General features: G+C 43.4%; 1 protein-coding gene across 1 annotated transcript in view; it reads left to right on the top strand.

Annotated features, from left to right (window-relative positions):
* Positions 1 to 17,431, top strand: part of ABCA13 (ATP binding cassette subfamily A member 13) — a 331,836-nt gene extending 314,405 nt beyond the window's left edge. Inside the window, exons 60-62 of the mRNA XM_063124168.1 lie at positions 13,441 to 13,546; positions 15,189 to 15,326; positions 17,290 to 17,431. Of these exons, the coding sequence (XP_062980238.1) occupies positions 13,441 to 13,546; positions 15,189 to 15,326; positions 17,290 to 17,379 (334 nt within the window). The 3' untranslated portion in view covers positions 17,380 to 17,431. The remainder of the gene's footprint in view (positions 1 to 13,440; positions 13,547 to 15,188; positions 15,327 to 17,289) is intronic.
* Positions 17,432 to 21,001: the final 3,570 nt, after the last annotated feature.

Raw genomic sequence — 21,001 nt, 5'->3', positions numbered from 1 at the left:
GCTCAAGGAGGCAAGAATGGATTCTGTGAATCTCTATAATCCAGCGCCTCTTTTAGTGATCTTTTTTTTTGGGGGGGGGATTGAGAAATTATCTGAGAAGGTTCTTTTTTAGGCTTCCCTAAACTGTTGGAGAATTTCAGGTGTTTGCTGGAGAATATTCAGTTACATTCCCCTAACTTCTGTGCATGTAAATAGAGTGGAGAATTTCAGGTGCAACTGTAGATTTGGTTTTAATATGTTTTAATATTATTTAATATTATTATTATTTATTTATATGGCACCATCAACAGACATGATGCTGTATAGAGTAAAACAATAAAATAGCAAAACCCTGCCGCATAGGCTTACATTTTAATAGAATCATAATAAAACAATAAGAAGGGGAAGAGAATGCACCAAACAAGCACAGGGTAGAGTAAAACTAACAGTATAAAAGTCAGATCAAAATCAAGTTTTAAAAGCTTTAGAAAAAAGAAAAGTGTTTAGCTGAGCTTTAAAAACTGCGATTGAACTTGTAGTTCGCAAATGTTCTGGAAGAGCGTTCCAGGCGTAAGGGGCAGCAGAAGAAAATGGACGAAGCCGAGCAAGGGAAGGAGAGACCCTTGGGCAGGTGAGAAACATGGCATCAGGGGAGTGAAGAGCGCGAGTGGGGCAATTGTATGAGATGAGAGAGGAAAGATAGGAAGGAGCTAGACAGTGAAAAGCTTTGTAGGTCAACAGGAGAAGTTTATATTGGATTCTGAGGTGAATTGGAAGCCAATGAAGAGATTTCAGAAGTGGAGCGACATGGACAGAGCGGCGAGCCAAGAAGATGATCTTAGCAGCAGAGTGGTGAACAGAAACCAATGAACTGATGTGAGAAGAAGGAAGGCCAGTCAGAAGAAGGACCAGTAGTCCAACCGAGAAATAACCAATGCATGAACAAGAGTCTTGGCAGAAGAGACAGACAAAAATGATCGAATACTGTTGGAAGAAGCAAAGCCCTTGGCCCTTCATGCTTCCAGCCCTCCCCTTTTAGCCCATTGCTTTGTTCATCCACCAGTATGAGCTAAAAATGTAACTTCAATCACTATTATAACTGAGCCAACATTGCCTGCAAGATAACTTTCTGAGAATGTTTTTATTTTTTGAACTGTTGGAAAAGTCTTCCCCCTCTCCTGGAGAATATTCAAGGAAATTCGATGAGAGGGTTGGGAGACCAGTTCGCTTGGCTCCACACCAGGTTCAAACCCGAGTGTCCTTTATTTTGGTTTAGAAACTCAGATGGGTGTTGAAAGGGGCCACCGTGAAGGGACTGTGTCTTAGTGAGTTGCTGTTGGAGAGTGATGCTTCTCTCTATTTCACAGTTCAGTGATCGAATTTAGCCTATCAGATTTATCACAATTACAGTCTTAAAGGACTATTGGATTTTTCACCCCACACTATTTGGATGATAGAAGTGGTTAACTTTTCTAAGGGGAAAAAAGGCACAACCATTCATCTTTGAAATTTAACTCTTACAATCTTTGGAGCAGTGTGTGTGTGTATGTGTGTTTTTCCTCCTAAACAATTCCTAAGAAACAGAAATGCCAACTAGTACCCATCCTTTCCTTTCCTTTAGTTTTCTTCCTGTCTTTTACCCATCTCCTTCCGTACGCACTTTTCTGCTCTGCAAAATGGTATGGGTATTCAAGCAAGACTGAATTATTCTCTCCGGCATTTCCTACGATGCAGCTTCAAAACTATAGAGATATGCAAAATTGCTCCCCCTATTTCAACGTATTCCTGCATTTCACTGGCCTCAGATAGCCATCAATAGCCATGTAGAGTTGAACTGGTTTTGCGCCTACGTGTTTGAGGTTTTTGAAAGCATTGACTTGCATGCACAAATACTAAAGTAAGAGTCCACCGGCTTCTGGGTGTGCCATGTTTCCCATTGGAAGACACATCTCTAAACTATATAAATCCAATGAGGGACAAGGCTGCATGTGACGAAATAAGCTTGAGGCTGTTTCCCATTTGAAAGGTATCCTTAAACCAGGGATCCCCAACTTTTTTGGATCAGTGGGCAGATTTGGAATTTTGAGTATGTCATGGGCACTCTCACAAAATGGCTGCCATGAAGGTGCCTTGTCATGGCTGCCATAGTGGTCATGGCTGGTCACAGAACACTCATTTCTCAGAAGCCAAACTGGTGTGACTAAAAGAAAAATAACTTGCCCGAGTCCCAAAGTAACACAAAAACACTCTGGAAATAAAATAAAGACGGTGCTGGAGGGAAACACTTTGCTTTGCAGCAAATCATTCCCCCATTTTTTTTGGAAAATAGCTTAAGAAATGAAATAAAAATTAGGGGGCAGGGAGCCTGGTGGGTGCCAAGAGAGGTGGCCACAATCACACTAGTGTTCATGAGTACTACGTTTGAGGCTAGGGCAGGATCTACATTACTTCTTCATAATGGTTCATAACAGTCTTGACAACTGTTTATTTATTGTTTATTTATTACATTGATATCCCGCCTTTTTTTCCTCCAAGGAACTCAAGGTGGCGTACATAATCCTCCTCCTCTCCATGTTATCCTCACAACAACAACCCTGTGAGGTAGGTTGGGCTGAGAGTCTGTGACTGGCCCAAAGTCACCCAGTGGGTTTCCATGGCCGAGTGGGGACTAGAACCCAGATCTCCCAACTCCCAGTCCAACACCTCACACTGTTTGGGCCCAGGACACACTCCATATACCATTTTCCGACCAATTTCAAAGTGCTGTATCCTGCTTGTGTACATCTGGCCCCATAGCCTTAAAGAGGATAAACTTAGGGGCATTGATGCTTGTTATCTATGGAGCTGTCAGAAAACTGCATCATTGCCCCCAATGCGAAATCTACCTGTTGTGCGTATTTGAGAAGGGACATCTTGTAGTACAAGAGTTTGCGCGGCTTGTCAGCACTCCTTTTTAAAAATAATAATAATGAAATAATTGATGATAATCTGAAGCTTGCTGTTTTTGGGACCACGTTCCTACAAAAGTGTATGTGCTATGTGCCAAATGGAGGGTTGGGTTCAGAATTATGCTCGATTAACTATGCTGGTGGAAGTGGAGTTTTCCACCACTTCCTTCCCACATCAGTCCTCCCAGTCCTCTGGAAATGCTACACAGAGAGTCAGGAGATGCCCCCAAATCAGGTGGAGGGACCTTCCGTGAGTCGACTCCTTCCTCTTGAAGATGGCAGATCCTGGATCCAACCCAGTAACTGCAAATTGGGGATATTCAGGGCTTCTCTATAAAGACCAAAGAAATCACTTGTTCAGCAAGATTAACATGTTGGGAAGAACTGTCCCCTAAATGCTGAACACTTACTTATACACTACAAAAGGAGTGGTGAACACTAAAAATACTATTTGCCGTAGTACAAACTTCAATCAAACATCCAGGCTTTTGACATTTTAGGGTTAAGATTAAAGAATGTTGCAGCTATGGAAGATGTAGTATTGCTTCTGTGCTTACCCTTATTATGGGTTCTTATGTGTTGCACTGTTGTTGTTTTGCAAACAGTGTATGACCAGAGGTTAGAAACGTCAACACATTTGAAGCACAGCTGAGGAGTCCCAGATGGTATCCGTGCGGTAAAGCACACCTTATCAAGCTGAGCAGGAACAAATGTTCTCCTCTAAACTTGTACTTGATTAATTTTATTGATTCAACCCTTGTAATATTGAGCATGAACCTCAGGGCCTACAAGCAAAGCTTGCCCTTGAAGTTTGCATGGAAACATCACGAGAAACAATTATCCTTGTAAATAACAATGAATCCATTTGTATGAGATGAAGTGAAACACATCAGGCTGGTTACCTACTGCCACCTATCACAAGGTGATTAGAAAGAGTAACAAGGGCTTCTTCTTTTCCACTGCGGCAACATACCTTCACGACGAATGATTGGGAAAGAGTTCTGTTCGGAACGACTCCCTCTTGCTACATTTAGGGGTGTCAGAGGAATCTGCAATGGATTCCAAAGATTCTGTGAATCTCACCTTCAGATTCTGGAGCAGACCAACTTTTTCCATCACAAGGATTCCACGGACTTGATGAACAATTTTTTCACTTTTGGGGGAGATTTGCACTAATTCTCATTAGTTTCGATGTTCATTAGTGCAAGTATGCATTAGTGGTAAAGTGCTCATTTCTCACATGGTGGGAGAAATTCTAAAAAGACATTGTTGGTGTTATTATGATCAGCAGTGGGTTTTCTGTGGGGTTCTTTCAAGTATTAGTGGAAGAGAATGTGTTTGAATGGTGCTGTGTTAGGACATAGTGTCATTCTAAAGGCACTGTTGGATGGAGGGAAAGATGGCAGCCCTCACTGTTCAGTTTACCTCCCAACAGTGCAGTGGTGTAATTAAAGAACCCCACAAAAGAGCTGTTGCTGCCACATATCATGATAAGCTACCCGAGGTGAATTTTTAAAGTCCCCCCCTTTTTTGAAATATTTATTCTTTTTTTGCCCTTCCTGACTTCGCACAATCATTCTTGCTTCTCTCTCTCTCTCTCTCTCTCTCTCTCTCTCTCTCTCTCTCTCTCTCTCTCTCTCTCACACACACACACACACACACACACACACACAGACACACACACAGACACAGTTCGTGTCTACACCAGCCCGATAGTCCAGGCTGGTCATGGCCAAGTCCCTGTGCATCCAAATGACGCACAGAGCCTCCCAGGGGCAGGAGGGGACAGGCACGGGTTTTCCCAGGGATAAAGAAATGCTGGGAAAACCCAATTCTTCCTGTGGTCTCGGAACCATCCCAAGGCCGCAGGAGGTGTGGGTGCCTGTCCCGTCTGGGCTGCGCTTACTCATGAGTAAGCGTAGCACCAGAAATGGGTGCATAGCCCCGTGGCACATGGTCATGTTCCCCCCCACTTACTTTTTTGGTGGAGCGGGGCCTTGCTCTTGCGCTTCCGGCCTCATTCATGGAAAAAAAAATGGTGGCCGTGACGTGCCTCTTTCCTCCCGGCATGTCACGTATTATGTATGGATCCAGGGGGAGGATCTCGGAAGCAGGAAATCCCAAGATCCTCCCCCTCCCTCCCAGAAGGCCCCGGAGGTGTAGAAAGGGCCAAAGTCACACACACAACTCAGTGAAAAGAAATCGTGAGCCAAAAAAGTTTTCCAACTTTTTATCTCAAAATAAACATTTCTAAATAGATTTTTCTCTCTCTCAAAATATGCATTTTTAAATTTTGACGCGTTCTTTGAGCTGAAGTTGGTGTAACTAAGTTCTGATTGGTGCATTACTCTTGAGAGGGATAGGCCATATCTGTTTTGAACTCCCAGAGATCCAATTCCTATAGTGTGCTGGCAACTAAAGTAAAACTGTTATAAGTGTGCCAAGTCAACCCCAAAACACACAACCTTCCTGGCACCAAAAGCTCATGCTTATGTGAATCAGACCTGACACCGGTGTCCATAGTGCATTAGAAAGTGTGTTTTGTTTAACAACTCTGGCAAAAATGAACATGATCCAGCCAATGTTAAGCCCTTTCAACATCCTATTTTAATAGAAGAATGTTAAGCATAGGTTTAACATATCTACTGAGAATCCAAGGCACCTAAAAGCGTATTACTTTGGTTGGATCATGCTCAATTATTCTTTTCTTGAAGTACTGTAAAGTCCACAGGAGTCCAGTACATCTAATGGTCTTGAGAAAAGAAAAAGCTAGTACTGCTTGTTCCTTGAGGGAGTTGAGTGCTGAGGCTCATAAGAACCCCCCCCCCCATCCCTATTTAATTCCTGAATAGGATATGGATCATACATATATGAAGTTATGTGGTACAGAACATGTTTTTAATGAACTTCCGAGGACTGGCTCATTTTTGTGGGATGGTCATTGCAGAAGCATGTCCCAGCTTGAGTAATGTAATTTTACTTGGGATTTGATTCATGACGAAGATTGAGGCCATTTCTACACCTGCCTTGTTTCCAGGGATCGTCCCGGGATCATCCCTGTGCATTCACATGACACACAAGGGATCCCGGGAGCAGGCAGGGACAATCTCCATTTTCCTGGGATAATCCTTAGGTGTAGAAAGGCCTAAGAAGAAGAAAAATGGGTTGGCCATGTACTGAATGCTTGTGATCTTTTAATGCTTCATTCTGTTCTGCAGCAATTGAGCCATTGGCATATTTGGGGGTTATTCAATATAATGCTCTCACAATATGTATTGTGTTCCTTGGTTTATATAAAGGAGAGGAGGATAGCTAAGTGGTAGAGCAAATGCTTTGCATGCAAGACGTCACATCTCCAGGTAGGGCTGGAAAAATTCTTGCCTGAAGAGCTGCTGCCAGCCAGTGTCGACAATATTGGGCTTGACGTTGTGGCACAGCCAGGACCAGACTATGGCATGCAGGTCTGGGATTCCGAAAACCCCCAAATATCCCCTGAACTTGTGGTAGTGGCTCCTTCTTTTCCTCCTCCTCCCGGTAGCTCCTGGCTGCAAGTTCAACTGGCAGCTAAACAACTAATTGCCATGGCAGCCAGATGGGCAGGTGAGCCAGGCAGGCACTGCAGTGTAGTATATTCAAATAAACCCTTTTTACAAACTTACATTTTGAGTAGCAGCAGTCTAAAACAATCAAACACTACCTTTGGGGGACACAGCCAATGAGGGCACAGAGACTGCCACCGGCATTGCCACCACCAGATAAATTTAAAAAAGGAAGGAGGAATGGAGAGAGGGGGGCAGCGATGGTGTTAGGGATAGTTAAAGCACTGCTGTGGGGTCCTGTAGTTTTTAGCTAAGATTTAATTAGAAGTAATCTAGAAAACTTTGAGCGCCTCTAGAATGTCAGAATCTGAATGAGTTGATCCCTGTCAGCATGCTCAAGAGTTGGGATGGGGGAGCTGCCTTACTCCCCGCAGCCACCTGCTTGCCTTAGCAGAGAAGCTGTCTGTGAGAACTTGATAGAGAAAGGGGGGGTTGCAGAAGGGCCTCCCAAATGGAAGCATCATCTTGGTGTTTAGGCAGGGCCATTGCTGAAAAGCCCAAAGCCGCTATCTACCAAGTGGTCTGGAACAGGCTTACACCTCCTTTTTAAGCTGGTGCAAAAGCAAGGAGCCTTTGCTAGAAACAGCTGCTCTGCATTCCCAGAAAGCCTCCCTGTTTGGATCCATCATCATCTGAGACTCTGGAGGCACTCTGCACATGCTCCCTCTGAAGTGAAACTTTGGATTACTGAGAACTTGACATGAAAAGTACTGTGAGGCTTTTCATAGGCTTTTCATAGGCTTGAACTTGCGATTGCTGTGGATTGTGTGCCCTTGTTTGTCCTCAGCTCTGTGTCCTCAGCTCTGTCCTCAGCAGACTGGGTTTGATCATTCCCTGTTAGACTTTCTTTCCTCTGCCTGGACTCATGTGGCAAGGAGTTGCCCATGCAAAAGCAGTGGCACAGAACTCCTTGTGTTTGAGGGTTCACCTTTCCCCATGATCTTGTTTAAGCCTTGACAATGTTGCTTGGAGTTACCAAAGTATGATTGGAGTTTCGACTAGCACTCTTGGGGTGGTTTGTTATGTCTTTCAGGAATTTGCTCCTTTGATTGCCTGAGAGTTTTTATCAGGAATCACCCCGCTCCATTGTCTGGGTTTGGAGTCCATTTATGGATTGACCTTACCTTGTGTTCAGAACTGTGGCAATGGGGAAACCACATTAATGGGGATCTCGTCACGGTAGTAGTGATTAGCTTTTGACTGATCTAGAATTTCTTGGAGCTTATAGCTACTAACCATGAGCGACATGATTTCTGAAGTGTGTGACCATTATGCTTTTGCCATGGGATTTCCTGTAATAAAGAAGTCTCACTGATTTGGGTGTCCTGTGTCAGTTTGCCAGAATGTGTGCTTGCCTGAGGGACCCCAACAGATGGGGCGTTAATAACTACACCCCCAAAAAAATCAACTTGCCTGGCACCCCTTCAAAGCTAGCTGTGTCCCTGGTTAGATGGACCAATAGACTGACTCAATATATGTTAGCTTCCTATGTTCCCTTGTTTCCAATATATATATTTATTGATTTGTTGTCCCAAGTGGTTCAATTTTTATTTTTTTCCTTTTGATTCTCAAAGGAAAACGTCTGTCTTGGCTTTGCACATTTTCTTTTAAAAACAAAAACAACCATTTTTAAAATTTATTTGTGCAACAGATGGATGCTGAAGAAGTTTGGGGTTCAGCTTGTGTTATTTTAGCAAGAATGTTTTCCTCTGCGTCTAACTCTGGCCTGCGGGGTGTTTAAAAACTGGATTCCAGCAGTTCAAATCAAGCCAGAACATATTTCGTTATTCCATTTTGGCCCCTTTCGGTAATTACCTCAGCTGAGTTAAAGAGGAAAATATTTAAAAGGGGAAACATGGTCAGTTTAATTTCCTTGCTTGCCTGGGATGACTACAAAAAACAGCTTGCCTGATTATTATAGTGAGGGGAGGTGTTGTAGCCTGCAGCATATGAAAAGCCTTTGCAATGGGTGGGTGGGTGGGTGGATACATGTTCAAGGTGCGGTGAAGGCAAAGTTTGCCTAGCCAAAAAATACTTCTTAGTCTGAAAAGGTTTTTTTATATATATTATTTTTACCCTTGTTGGTGCTATACAAAATTAAGAATTATTTCAAAAGCCATAGAGACATCTCTTGTCTTCTGTTAATCAGGATTTTGATTCATTTGCCTTGGAAACTCCACCGCATACAACAGATTCATTTTACGAGATTGCTGGATGTCTCCATGTAAGCCAGCATTTTTTTTAAAAAAAACCCACACCAAACTGTAATTCAACAAGGCACTGCATGTGCGAATGCCAGAAAACTGATAAGAATTAATGATCTCTTGTAAAAGGCTGCCTTAGCTTGGTTCCCATCTAAATTGAATACCCTTGTTAACTCTATCCATCTTTGTAACATCATCTTTATCGTCACATGCATTTCTGTAGGGACGACGTTATGCATTTAAAGGATTTAATTAGGGATCATTTACGGATTAGCAAACTGTTGCCAGCCAGCCACTGCTATGGAACTTCCGCTGTCTGGATCTTTGTCCCTCCGGGCTGTTCCACACAACGTGCCATACCACAAAGAACGTGAAAATTTACAGCACATTCTTGAAAATTTGGAAGGAAACACAATATCGGCCCTACCCACGTTTCATCCATACACATATACCAAAGTGGCTTTTTCACTGGTGCCGGTAAACACAAATTGAACCTCTGGAAGGTGCTGATGCTGTCTGGTGCTTCCAATATGGAGACTAAAGTCAATCGTTTGAATGTATGGTCTTGCCAGCGGTGGTGTTCCAAATCCATGAAAATAAATGGGAATAGCTGCAGAGGCTATCTTTTAAACAAATCGTTGGTGAACAATTTATCTTTCAAAACGTACGTCTCTGCTCATGCTTTCAAGATCTTACATATGGTATTCAGCGTTCTTGTGGCCAGCTGGCTCAAATTAATGAAACAATATTTATATTATTGTTGCATTTCGCTTTGTGATTGTACAATTTACAATCACAAATTATTTACTTGCAATTTTGGATAGTGTGCTTTTATGGCCCCAGACAACTAAGGAACATACTTATACTGAAGCAAACATCTGTGCTCATCTCCTTAGCTGGGTTGGGAATCCGAAATGCAGATGGATGGGTGCTGGACAATTGCCTTGCCCAGTTCAACAGTCAGGGCTAGCCCCACATGGCATTAAAAGAAAAGAAAAGGCCAGCCTTCCGATTAGCTGCTTGGGAAGTGGATTTAGACTCTCCCCTATCTGCCCTGCCAAGCAGCTGATTGGTGGGATTTCAGCTTTGTTTTTGTTTGTTTTTAAAAAAGGGGGGGTTGGTGAATATCTCCAACTGCTCTATCCATGCCTTACATTTTAAATTATTGTATGTTGCCTTGAGCTATTTTGAAGAGGGAATTATTATTATTGTGATGGAATTGCTCTGTTTGACTCAGCGATTCCCCGGCCGGAGAAAGGGGGGGGGTCTGACTCCGCCAGCCCAGACACATGCCCCGTCACTGCCGCTTGTTAACCCTTCAGAGTCTAGGTTCTCAAGGAAACCACGCCACACTCCAGAAATAGGGGCCAAACACTTTTATTCTTTACATTACGCACTCCCATAAGGGTCCACACATAAAGGTACACACGTAAGAGGTTTGGGGGGAAAACACGGACAAAGGAATGACACACTTAGGACAGCAGGGACTAATACCTCACGCTCCCCCTCCACACGCTGAAACCTAATAGGATTCGCACTCTCTCCCCACTTAACCACCCCCACCAGCCGTAACTCCGGCAAAGTCCCTTGCCCAATTGTACCCAAACCTAACTAAAACAAAACAAACATATAACTCTGCGACTCAACGCCTTGTTGCTCACTCCGACTTGACTTTACGCCGCTTGAATTAGGACTCCTTCCCTCAGCGGCCGTGTGGGGCCTCCGCCATCCAGCCAGTCCGGCCTGGATGCTCTGACTCACCACACACACGCTGGACTCCTAACACCCACAGGAAAGAGACCGGACCCTTAGGTGCCTAAGCCTTTTATCCCTTTCTGGGACCCCCTTGTCACCAGACCCACCCTGACCAATAGAAACCCCATAGCAACCCACACCTCTCCCCAAGGGAGGGGGGAATGCTCCCAGACATTGCACAGCTGCAACTTGTTACTCTCTTCCCCCCCCCCCCCCGGTACCAGTCCGGGGAGGCGTTATCAGATGCCAGACACTTCTCACCCAGTGCAGCCTTGGCATTTTCAGACACAAAGAAACCCCTCTCCCTCTCCCTGGGATGAAGCAAAAGATATTCTCTTAAAGGAACCATGGGCTCAGACCATGACTATTATTATTATTATTATTATTATTATTATTATTATTATTATTATTATTATTATTTGTATACCTCCCCATAGCCAAGGCTCTCTGGGTGGTTTACACAGGATAAAAAAACACTATTAGCTAAATAATCAGGATCAATGAGGATCAACCTTTCACAAGCCACTTTCATAAAATGTTTAGCCTATTTTTAACCACTTGGAAAGGGGTGTGGTGGCATCAGTTGGACATCTTGCTCATCAAATGCAAGAATAAATACAAATTGTCTTGATTTTCAATTCAAAAACTCATCAGTAAACCTATCCTTAATGATGAAGGGAGCAGTTTGCAAACGCCACACAACCCCTCCCTGAGATGCCCTCTCCCCTGCGAGAGTTTGCTGGTCTGAGTGGAACTCGTTTTCTTTTCCTCAAAGTTCCACAACTGTTTCATCCGAGGATGAACCTGAGCATTTGGTTGAACTTTCTCTTTAAGTTGAATTTTGGTGTCAATTCTAATTATCTTGTCTCTGTCCACCTACCAGTGTTTCGTCTCTACTCCCTCCCAAGCTCTTCATCATGTTCTTTTCCTTTGAAATCCATATTCCATAACAGAGCTTGTAGACTCTAGCAAACAAAAACGATTACGATTCAGCACCTGAATGAGACTTCCTTACTGAATGACGGTGTAAATCACATAAATTGTGTTTACTTCTTCCAACTTGCAAGATGGCATAAATGTTTTCTTGAAATATTCTCCGTCTGAAGATGCAATGTATGTTTAGAACATTCCTATAAATATTCTAAATAAAATACACGATAGAAATTTCCCCTCCTTTTATTTCTCAGCCTCTAAATTCGTGCAAATTTAGAGGGTGGGAAATAAAGGGGAAATTCGCACAATACCAGTAACTGCTTCAAGAAGGAGCTGCAAAAGGGGGAGTGGGAGTGATGATTGTGAGATCCCCCCTGTCTACATGCACGCATGATGTCCAGGAAGAAAGAGGATGTCATGCCCGCCATTTTGGTTTGATTTTTTAATCGAGAAAGAGTGCAGAAGTGGTCCTACAAAAATAAGTGGGTGTTGTTGTTTTTTTAAAAAAACCCTGCTCCCTCTCCCCACGAGGAGCTCCACACCCCATGCCCGGGTCTCGTCTCCTCAAGGTTACTCACGAGGAGCCAGGACAAACCACGATGCCCGGGCACTTGTCCGGTTACTCACGAGGAGCCAGGACAAACCACGATGCCCGGGCACATATAGACAATCCCAGGACCGCAGGAAAAACTGGAATTAAACTGTAGGGCCCTATCCAGAGGCATGGGAGGGATCATGCCTCTGGGATCACCTGTGTGTGATGTGGATGCACAGGGATGATCCTGGGGTGATCCCCGGGACATCGCCCCATCTAGCCATGCCCCAACTCTGCAGTGTCACCTACTGTTCATCCTCAGCACCACCTTTGTCTGGGCCAGGATGTGAGGCAGGTAAACAAGCAGGTTGCAAAAGTGAAGAGGAGAAACAACTCCATGGGATTCCAATCAATGGTATGAGCCCTCGGCAGGGGCCCGACCAGGCCCAACTTTGCTGCCAGCCCTGCACTCAGCCACAGCCCATCTTTATGGGCCCATTTGCATACATACTCCTGCCATTTTTGGTGAGCATCCCACCAGTAACCAATTATTTTCTGCCTCTTCTTTTAAAGATCGAAAATCTTTCTCTTCTGCCAAGACTCTTGTTCACGCTTTGGTTATTTCTCAGCTGGACTATTGCAACCTTCTCCTGACTGGCCTTCCTTCCTCTCATGTTAGTTCGCTGGTTTCTATTCATCATTCTGCTGCTAAGATCATCTTCTTGGCTCTTCGCTCTGATCATGTCACTCCGCTCCTGAAATCCCTTCATTGGCTTCCAGTTCACCTCAGAATCCAATATAAACTTCTCCTGCTGACTTCCAAAGCTTGTCACAGTCTAACCCCTTCCTATCTTTCTTCTCTTATTTCACATTATTGCCCCGTTCATGCTCTTCGCTCATCAAATGTTATGTTTCTCACCCATCCAAGGGTTTCTGCTTCTCTTGCTCGGCTTCATCCATTTTCTCTCGCTGCCCCTTATGCCTAGAATTCTCTTCCAGAGCATTTGCGGATCACGAGTTCAATTACTGTTTTTAAAGCTCAATTGAAAACTTTTCTTTTTTCTAAAGCTTTTAGAACTTGATCTTACTTTTACACTGTTAGTTTTATTGTCCCCTGTGCCTGTTTGATGCATTCCCTTCCCTTTCTTATTGGTTTATTATGATTTTATTAGAATGCAAGCCTATGTGGCAGGGAGTTGCTATTTTATTGTTTTACTATGTACAGCCCCATGTACATTGATGGTGCTATATAAATAAATAAATAAATAATAACTATCTTGAATTTTGAAACACTTTCAACCTGATTATTACCACTATCTTAGCAAATTCAGTGACACCACTACACATGAGCAATGCTGACTCTTGATGTGTATTTTATGAAAATATGAAATATAACCAAGTGTTCCTCTGTCCTCCTCCTCCTCCTCCTCCTCCTCCTCCTTTTTGCTGTGTAAACCTGGATCTGCACTGCTGGTCAATGGACTCAGGTTTGGCGATGGCTATTCAGTCAAGGTGTGGCTAAACAAAGAAGTAATTTGCCAAAGTGCCATTATGGACTGTCTGCTGTTTCATTTTCCTGGAACGCTTTTCAAGGTATCTTTGGAATGTTGCCTCTATTTTATCCTCCTCTGCCTTCTCTATTGTTATGCTTGAAATCTCTGACAGGCAGAAGCTGAATATCAATGGAAGCTGACAACCAAGGTAGCCAAACCAAGCAAACATCCCAATGCCACAGCCATGTAATCCATCCCTCATTAAAGGAGACGTGTGCAGAAGCATTCCCAGGCCAATGTGCTTCTTTGAGCTGATACCTGGGAAACATTAATTATGGTGATGAGGTGCAAACTCCTCAGGGGCAGCAACAGTTGGCTGGAGTTTAGAAGTGGCTTGGAAATATAGGCAAAGCTGTGCTGCAGAGAACTCACAGAGTGTCATGTTTATGTATTTATTTATATTTATTTATTTATTACGTTTATATACCGCCCCACAGCCGAAGCTCTCTGGGCGGTTTACAACTGTTAAAAATAGTAAACATTAAAAAGTATACAAGATTTAAAAAACCATCAGAAACATAAAAACAACAGTATAAAAACAACAGTGTTGTGGTTATGGAACCAATCGTCCGGACAACCTCAGTTTTCATGTATTTTTTAAAAGCAAGTTTCTAGCCCTTATGGCACATACAGACACTGGTCCTGTTCAGAAGACACCTTAACATGCTGGATAAGCCAGAAAGCTAGGCTGTGTTCAGAAGTCACCTTAAACCATGGCTTTAACCATGGTGAATAAAGCAAAAAGCCTTATTCACCATGGTTAAAGCCATGGTTTAAGGTGTCTTCTGAAAACGGCCTGGCTTTCTGGATTAACTACCATGGTTAAAGCCATGGTTTAAGGTGTCTTCTGAACACGGCCTGGCTTTCTGGATTAACTACCATGGTTAAAGCCATGGTTTAAGGTGTCTTCTGAACACGGCCTGGCTTTCTGGATTAACTACCATGGTTAAAGCCATGGTTTAAGGTGTCTTCTGAATGGGCCCAATGTGGTGCACCAGGATGCCCTCTGACACCTTCCTTGGAGTTGGCCAAGGCGCCCTACACCTCCCACTTCATTAATTAACTATTTTTCTTACTGGCAGCCTGGATTGGTTCAAAGCAAAGTGAGGGCCTCCAGCTGCTGCCATCTTAATTTCCCATGAATGCCTGTGAACCACAAGTGGGACTCAGAAATAGGGATGTCCTGAGTGCCCGACTGGGTCTGGGAGTCCAATGGACACCCCACCCCCTGCATCCATGCCCCTGCCCCCAGTTGGGTGCACTCGGCATACACACAGACACACCCGCGAGCTCTCGTGAGGTCCCCATGAGTGCTTGATAGCCACCTGCCCTAGCTGCCAAAATTGCTCACCCCCAAGTCCTTCCATTGCAGTTGTCCTCTTTCCCATAGCAGCCACACGGGCCCCCAGAAAACGCTACACAGAGAGCCAGGAAACTCAGCTGAATCAGGTGAGGGGTGGGGGTGGAGGGGATCCCTCAAAATCAGACAGAGGGACTTTCCACAAGTGGAGACCTTCCTCCCATGGAAGGCCAATCTTGGATCCAACTCAGGATGGTTTTCTTTAAAACACACACAAAACACTGTCCCTTTCAGTGCAGGATTGTGTTCAACTTTCTATGGCAGTAGAAAGCACACAACTTGATCATGTTCATTGATATTTCCTTGTTTTCCTCCTCTTTAGGGACAACACCTTAACCTGCTGGAATATCATGTACCACAAAGATGGGGCTGCTTAGCAGAGCTTTTCAAAGTTTTAGAGAGAAACAAAACTGTTCTGCAAATTAAACACTACTCCATTAGCCAAACGACTTTAGAACAGGTATTACTTCTTCTCTTTGCTTGTATGGTGATGTAGAGTATTGACAACAGTAGTCTTTTAACAGATCCCCATTTAGGAGGGGGAATTGAGCTCCATGCCCACTTCCTCTTCAGTTAACTACATACAACCAAGTGGGGATGTTGCAGGCACCTGACTGGGTCTCAGAATCTGTCCAACTCCCCCATGTCGGCACCCCCCGCCCCCAGACCCAGCTTGGTGGGTTGCGGCACATTCACCGGCCCAGTTTTCAAGCTCCCTGTGGCTTGGTGACTGCCCAGCAGCCATCCACCCTCCTCCAGAGCCTCCATTGTTTGAAACAACTACATCTCTGGAAATTGCCTATGTCCCCATGTTATGCTCTGTCCATGTCTTTAATCTTGCATAAATGGGCCTTCACAGCCACCATTTGTGGGATTTAGGCAATACACAATTTCCAGAGCCACGGTTGTTGCGCACAATGGAGGTTCTAGTTGAGGGCGGGTGGTCTTGCAGCTTTGTCAGATGCTCGCCAGGCTGTGAAGAAGCTCACGCAATGCCGTGAGCGTGGCGGGCGACAGCAGAAGCTTGGCACACATCCGGCGGGACCAGACATGGGTGAGTCCATCCATCCCTGCAACCAAACTTATGAGATCATCACCTTGCCTTTCTTCCTTCTATTTTTTACAAGCTGCTCTTTCTTATCCTCAGTGCTTGAGATTGACATCTTGCAGAAATAAATAAATAAATAAATAAAGGGTCTTGTGGCACCTCAAAGATAGAGCTTAAACCATAATAAATGTGTTTGTCTTTAAGGTACAAGACTCTTTGTTGTTTTCCTGTAAGGTAGGTTGCTCTAATTCTGCAGATGGGAGGGCACCAAGCACATTATTAAGATTACCTTTTAAAATTAAGCTCTAGTATTATATCCTTGACATAGATGGGGGGAAAGGTGAGGCCTGTTTGTGTGCCTAAGGCTAGACCAAGGATGGGTAACTTGTGGTTTTGGTCCTCAACTCCCATGATCCTTCACCATTGGTTATGATGGTCAGGGCTGATGGGAGTTGTAAGCCAAAAGTTTTGGAGGGAGGGCCAGAAATTGCCCAACCTGGGCTAGAGAGTGAGCTGATGGTGGAGGTGACATCTGAACATACAATTTCCTGATTTACACAGGGGTGGGAGATGCATGCTTGAGGAGAAGTGTGCACAAAAATGTATACACTTTCCCCTGTGAACGTAAAAAGAAAATCCTCAAGTTCAGGACATACTGAACTTAAGATGGGGAAAATGAGAGACTTGGAGAAAATGAAACTCACAGATTCACAGTCCCTTTAGAACTGCCACAGTTCTAATGGGAGCAGCCGACAACTCGTTTGACAGGCAGTGGTAATAGACAGGGTCGATTGGTGTACCATGGAAACACTGCCTGGATGACAGCAAAACAGTCGTGATAAACCTCATCATGTTTGATGACTAAAGGGAGATTTCCCAGAATTGAGTTTTATTGTGAACAATTGGTTAGGTTTGCCAAGTATGTTCCAGCCTCCTTTCTCATCATGCCAGTTTATTACTCGGGTAAAGTGAGCTGTTTCAAAGAGAGAGGTCCTGAAACCAAACACGAAATATAAAATAATAGCAGAATTCTGCTGGAAGGAAATCTTCTGCATGACATTCACATACTGTCAGTCTTCCTCTTGGAGTCTCTGACATGCCATAGAGTCCCCCCTAAACATATACCCCCTATGTGTCTGCATGCATTGTCCTAAAGCGTAGCCATGTCTAAGATGGGGTGCCATTGGGAATGAATTGTTTCCTTGTCAGCTCAGTGCTGTGTAAGTCAGACTTCTTCATTCAGAGTCTCAACAATGCATTCTTAGGCCTTTCCTCCCCCACTGTACCCCCTGCCCCAAGCAACAACTGTAAATGAAAACTCTCCACATTTGAGTGCACCACTCTCATAAATGCTGTGTTTTATTGTCTCTTGCAGGTATTTATTAACTTTGCCAACCAACACTGGGAGGCTTCACACTCCACACAGGGATCTTGTGCCAACCATCACGGCCATCTGCCAATGTAGGCTTCAGGCAGGATGTTGTCAACGCATTTGTTACCCTAAAAACCCAAAACAAAACACGAAGACTTCTCTCTTGACTATACAGGCAAAGTGAACAGATGAAATGCCAGTGTTGTTCATAGGCCAAAAGAGTGAGAGAAACTAGATCTTGGTAGAAACTATTAGGAAATTGAAATACTCTCCTTTAATAAAAAGGAATCGTGTGTTTTGATAGAAATGAACCAAAACTACTTTCCTTTTTTAAAAATTATGAATGTTTCTGAGAGTGCTGAGAAATGCTTCCTCTTTTGGTTATTTTCTTTTTAAGTTCTCGGTATGGGAATGGTCAGTGATTCATATACACTGCCTTCACTTACCCTCAGTGACATCATTGTTTAGCTAAATCTGATTGGTTATGTAGTGCTGTAACGTCATCTGATTAACCAAGGGAGCCCTGATTGGGTGGGATCACCCTCTCCTGCTGTTGCCAATGCCAGGTGAACCAATATGATCTGTAAAAAGTGAATATTAGTACAATTTAAATATTTTTCAGGAAAAAACCTACCCCACCAAAATAGCTACTTTATACCCCAAAATCAAAACTTGACAATATTCAACACAGCTTGAGCTTTTAGATATTGTGTATGTTGAAAATATCAAAAGTGAAGATCTGGAATATAACTATCTTTGGTTTGGTTTGAGTCCCGCCCCCCAATTTGATTACAGTAATTGCATAAAACATGGCAAGGAAGTTGCTGTGATGCAATATTTGTGCTTCGTGGTTCAGATGAGAAACTTTTGACTGAAGGAATTGAGTCACACGTATGTTAGTCGAGCTAAACTAGCCAATTTTAATTGCACTCTTTTCTGTAAGGGGTTTGTTCCACAGCAAGCTATTTGTTTATTAATCTGCCTCCTGGTTACAGCAAATAAATTGAACATGTTTTCCTATATAGTGCTTGACAATTATTTCACCTCATTATACCTGTATTTCGTCTCTCTTAGGATGCCAGGCTATGCAACATCCAAATCCGTTTTATGTTTTATTCATTTTGTTTTTTTAAAGAAATTAAATATCAGAATGGATTTTAAATAAGTGATATATAGAACAGCAGTGATGTGAGCAGATGTAACCTTCAGATGCTGGATCAATATGCTTCCCAACAGGTGTATTCTAATGTCGGATTCATCAGACAAGGCCAGGTCAATAAGCTGATAAATCTCAAGACAGAACGAACATTTAATAAGCCAATGGTATTTTCTTTCATCCTCTTATTATCATTGTTATAGTAGGGGTGGAGGGAGGGATTGATTGTGGTGGAATGGATAAACCAGTTGTTGTTTTTACCAAATTATGCACTTTGGTTTAAAAGCATCGGGGGTGAGGGAGAAATGGCTTTTATTTGTCTATTTATTTTTAATCATTAAATGTTCTATCAGGAACTCCCTGAACATAATTTCCATCCACTTTTATGCAGGAGTGTTCGGTGATAGCTGGTGTCATGGAATAAAATAATTCAGGAGGAAAAGCTCACTGTGGCATGGTTTTTGTGACTTGGTTCACACATGATGCATGGTTTATTGAATACATGGGTTGTTGAATTTTGGGTTGTTGTGATATGTGAACCCAGCCACACTAACAAACCATGGTTTGTTAACCACAAACAACCCAGCAGGAGAACCATTATTTGTTGTTGCGTTGTGAACTCAGGGTTGTTTAAAGCATGAGTTGTCATTATATGTGAACCCAGAACCGTGGGTTGTTCATGGGTTGATTCTTCAGGCTACAGAGTTCATGGGTAAGGGTGTTTAAAGCAACAACTAGCCACACTCATGCCAATACTACAGTGCTGTAAAGGGACTTGGAAGGGAGTCGGCAAAGAAGAAGGGAAATAAACAACCCAAAGTTTGAGAAAACAAACCATAGGTTATAAATCATGGGTTAGGGTTATGTTTGAATCAGGTCGATAACAAAGACATCTTTTGACACAAAGGGTTAGGTTAGAATTTATCAATGCTTTTCAGGATACACTGGGATCTTACTCCCAAAGGCTCTCTGAGCCAGGCTGAAAAATATTTATTCTTCTTTTTGCACAAGCATTTTCAGACCGCAAAGGAAGTTATTGCTATCTTTGTGGTCGCTGCTAACTAGTATGAGAACATGTAAATATACTGTATATCATAGAATCACAGAATAGTAGAGTTGTAAGGGGCCTATAAGGCCATGCTTAATGCAGGAATCCACCTTAAAGCATATCTGACAGATGGGAGAGCCCACAACCTCTCTAGGTAATTGGTTCCATTGTCATACTGCTCTAACAGTCAGGAAGTTTTTCCTGACGTCCAGCCGGAATCTGGCTTCCTGTAACTTGAGCCCATTAGTCCATGTCCTACACTCTGGGATGATCGAGAAGAGATCCTGGTCCTCCTCTGTGTGACAACCTTTCAAGTATTTGAAGAGTGCTATCTATCTATCTATCTATCTATCTATCTATCTATCTATTAGGCATGTGCTCCGCTCCGATTAGGAGCGGAGAAGCAGTAGCGGATTGGCCTGCTCCACCTTACCCAGAGGCGGAGTAGAAGTGGACCGCGGACCCCTAGAAGCAAGGCGAAGAGAAGCGGCCATTTTTCGGAGCTCCTCTTTCAGGCGGAGCGCTCCGATCGCCATCTTGAAAACATTTCGCCCATAGGATTGCATTGCGGGAAATAATCGCGGATAACTGGGTTGTTTTTGAAGCTATTGTTAAGGAAATTCTTGTGCACAGAGAGTCGTGGATGGGGGTCATTTTGAGACTACTCTCACCTCTCTGCGTCGTGCGGGTCGCGTGCTATTTTTTTAAAAAATAGGGTCAACAAACAGGGACAGCGTGGCTCAAATGGCGGTTTTCGGCTTTTCGCCCATAGAATTGCATTGCGGGAAAGAATCGGGGATAACTGGGGTTTTTTTTAAGCTATCGTTCTGAAAATTCTTGTGCACAGAGAGTCGTGGATGGGGGTCATTTTGAGACTACTCTCACCTCTCTACGTCATGCGGGTTGCGTGCTAGAATTTTTTAAAAATCGGGTCAACAAACGGTTTGGGTTTTTTTATTTATTTTTGAAGCGATGACAGGCACATTCAACTTCCAATCCTGATGAGAATTGATCTCCTCATGAAGCATCCTCCAATCCCAGCGTTCGAGGGGGGGACTAAGGCAGAGTCATCCTGAGATCTTTGAGCTCTCAGCATCTTGTGGGTTTTTCGTTCGTTGGGAGAGGGTCTACTTAGCTAGCTGCTGCTGTGTACTTTGGAGATAGATTAGGATTTTAGCTTGGCGCGTGTGTTTGTTTGCTTCTTTCTGACTTTTTGCTTAGTTTGCTCTGTGTTTTTCCCTTACTTTGATTTAATATAAACTTTATTTTTAAATTTTGGAGTGTGTGTTTGTTTGTTTGGTTCGTTTCCCCCCTCCCCTCTCTTAAAGCCTGCTTTTGTGTAGTGCAACAGTCACAGATTGAGCATTTTGGGGAAAGCATACACACACTTCTTGTCCCATTTCCCTACATTTAGTAATATTCTTAAACATATTATTATATTCTTATACATGGACACATGGATAAGCTATCATGGTGCTGAGTTTGAGGTTTCTAACGTGCAAATTGACGGA

The sequence above is a fragment of the Elgaria multicarinata genome, chromosome 1 (genome assembly GCF_023053635.1).
Source record: "Elgaria multicarinata webbii isolate HBS135686 ecotype San Diego chromosome 1, rElgMul1.1.pri, whole genome shotgun sequence".
Lineage (NCBI taxonomy): Eukaryota > Metazoa > Chordata > Lepidosauria > Squamata > Anguidae > Elgaria > Elgaria multicarinata.
The sequence above is the reverse complement of the archived record's forward strand: the minus strand, read 5'-3'. Positions and strand labels throughout refer to the sequence as shown.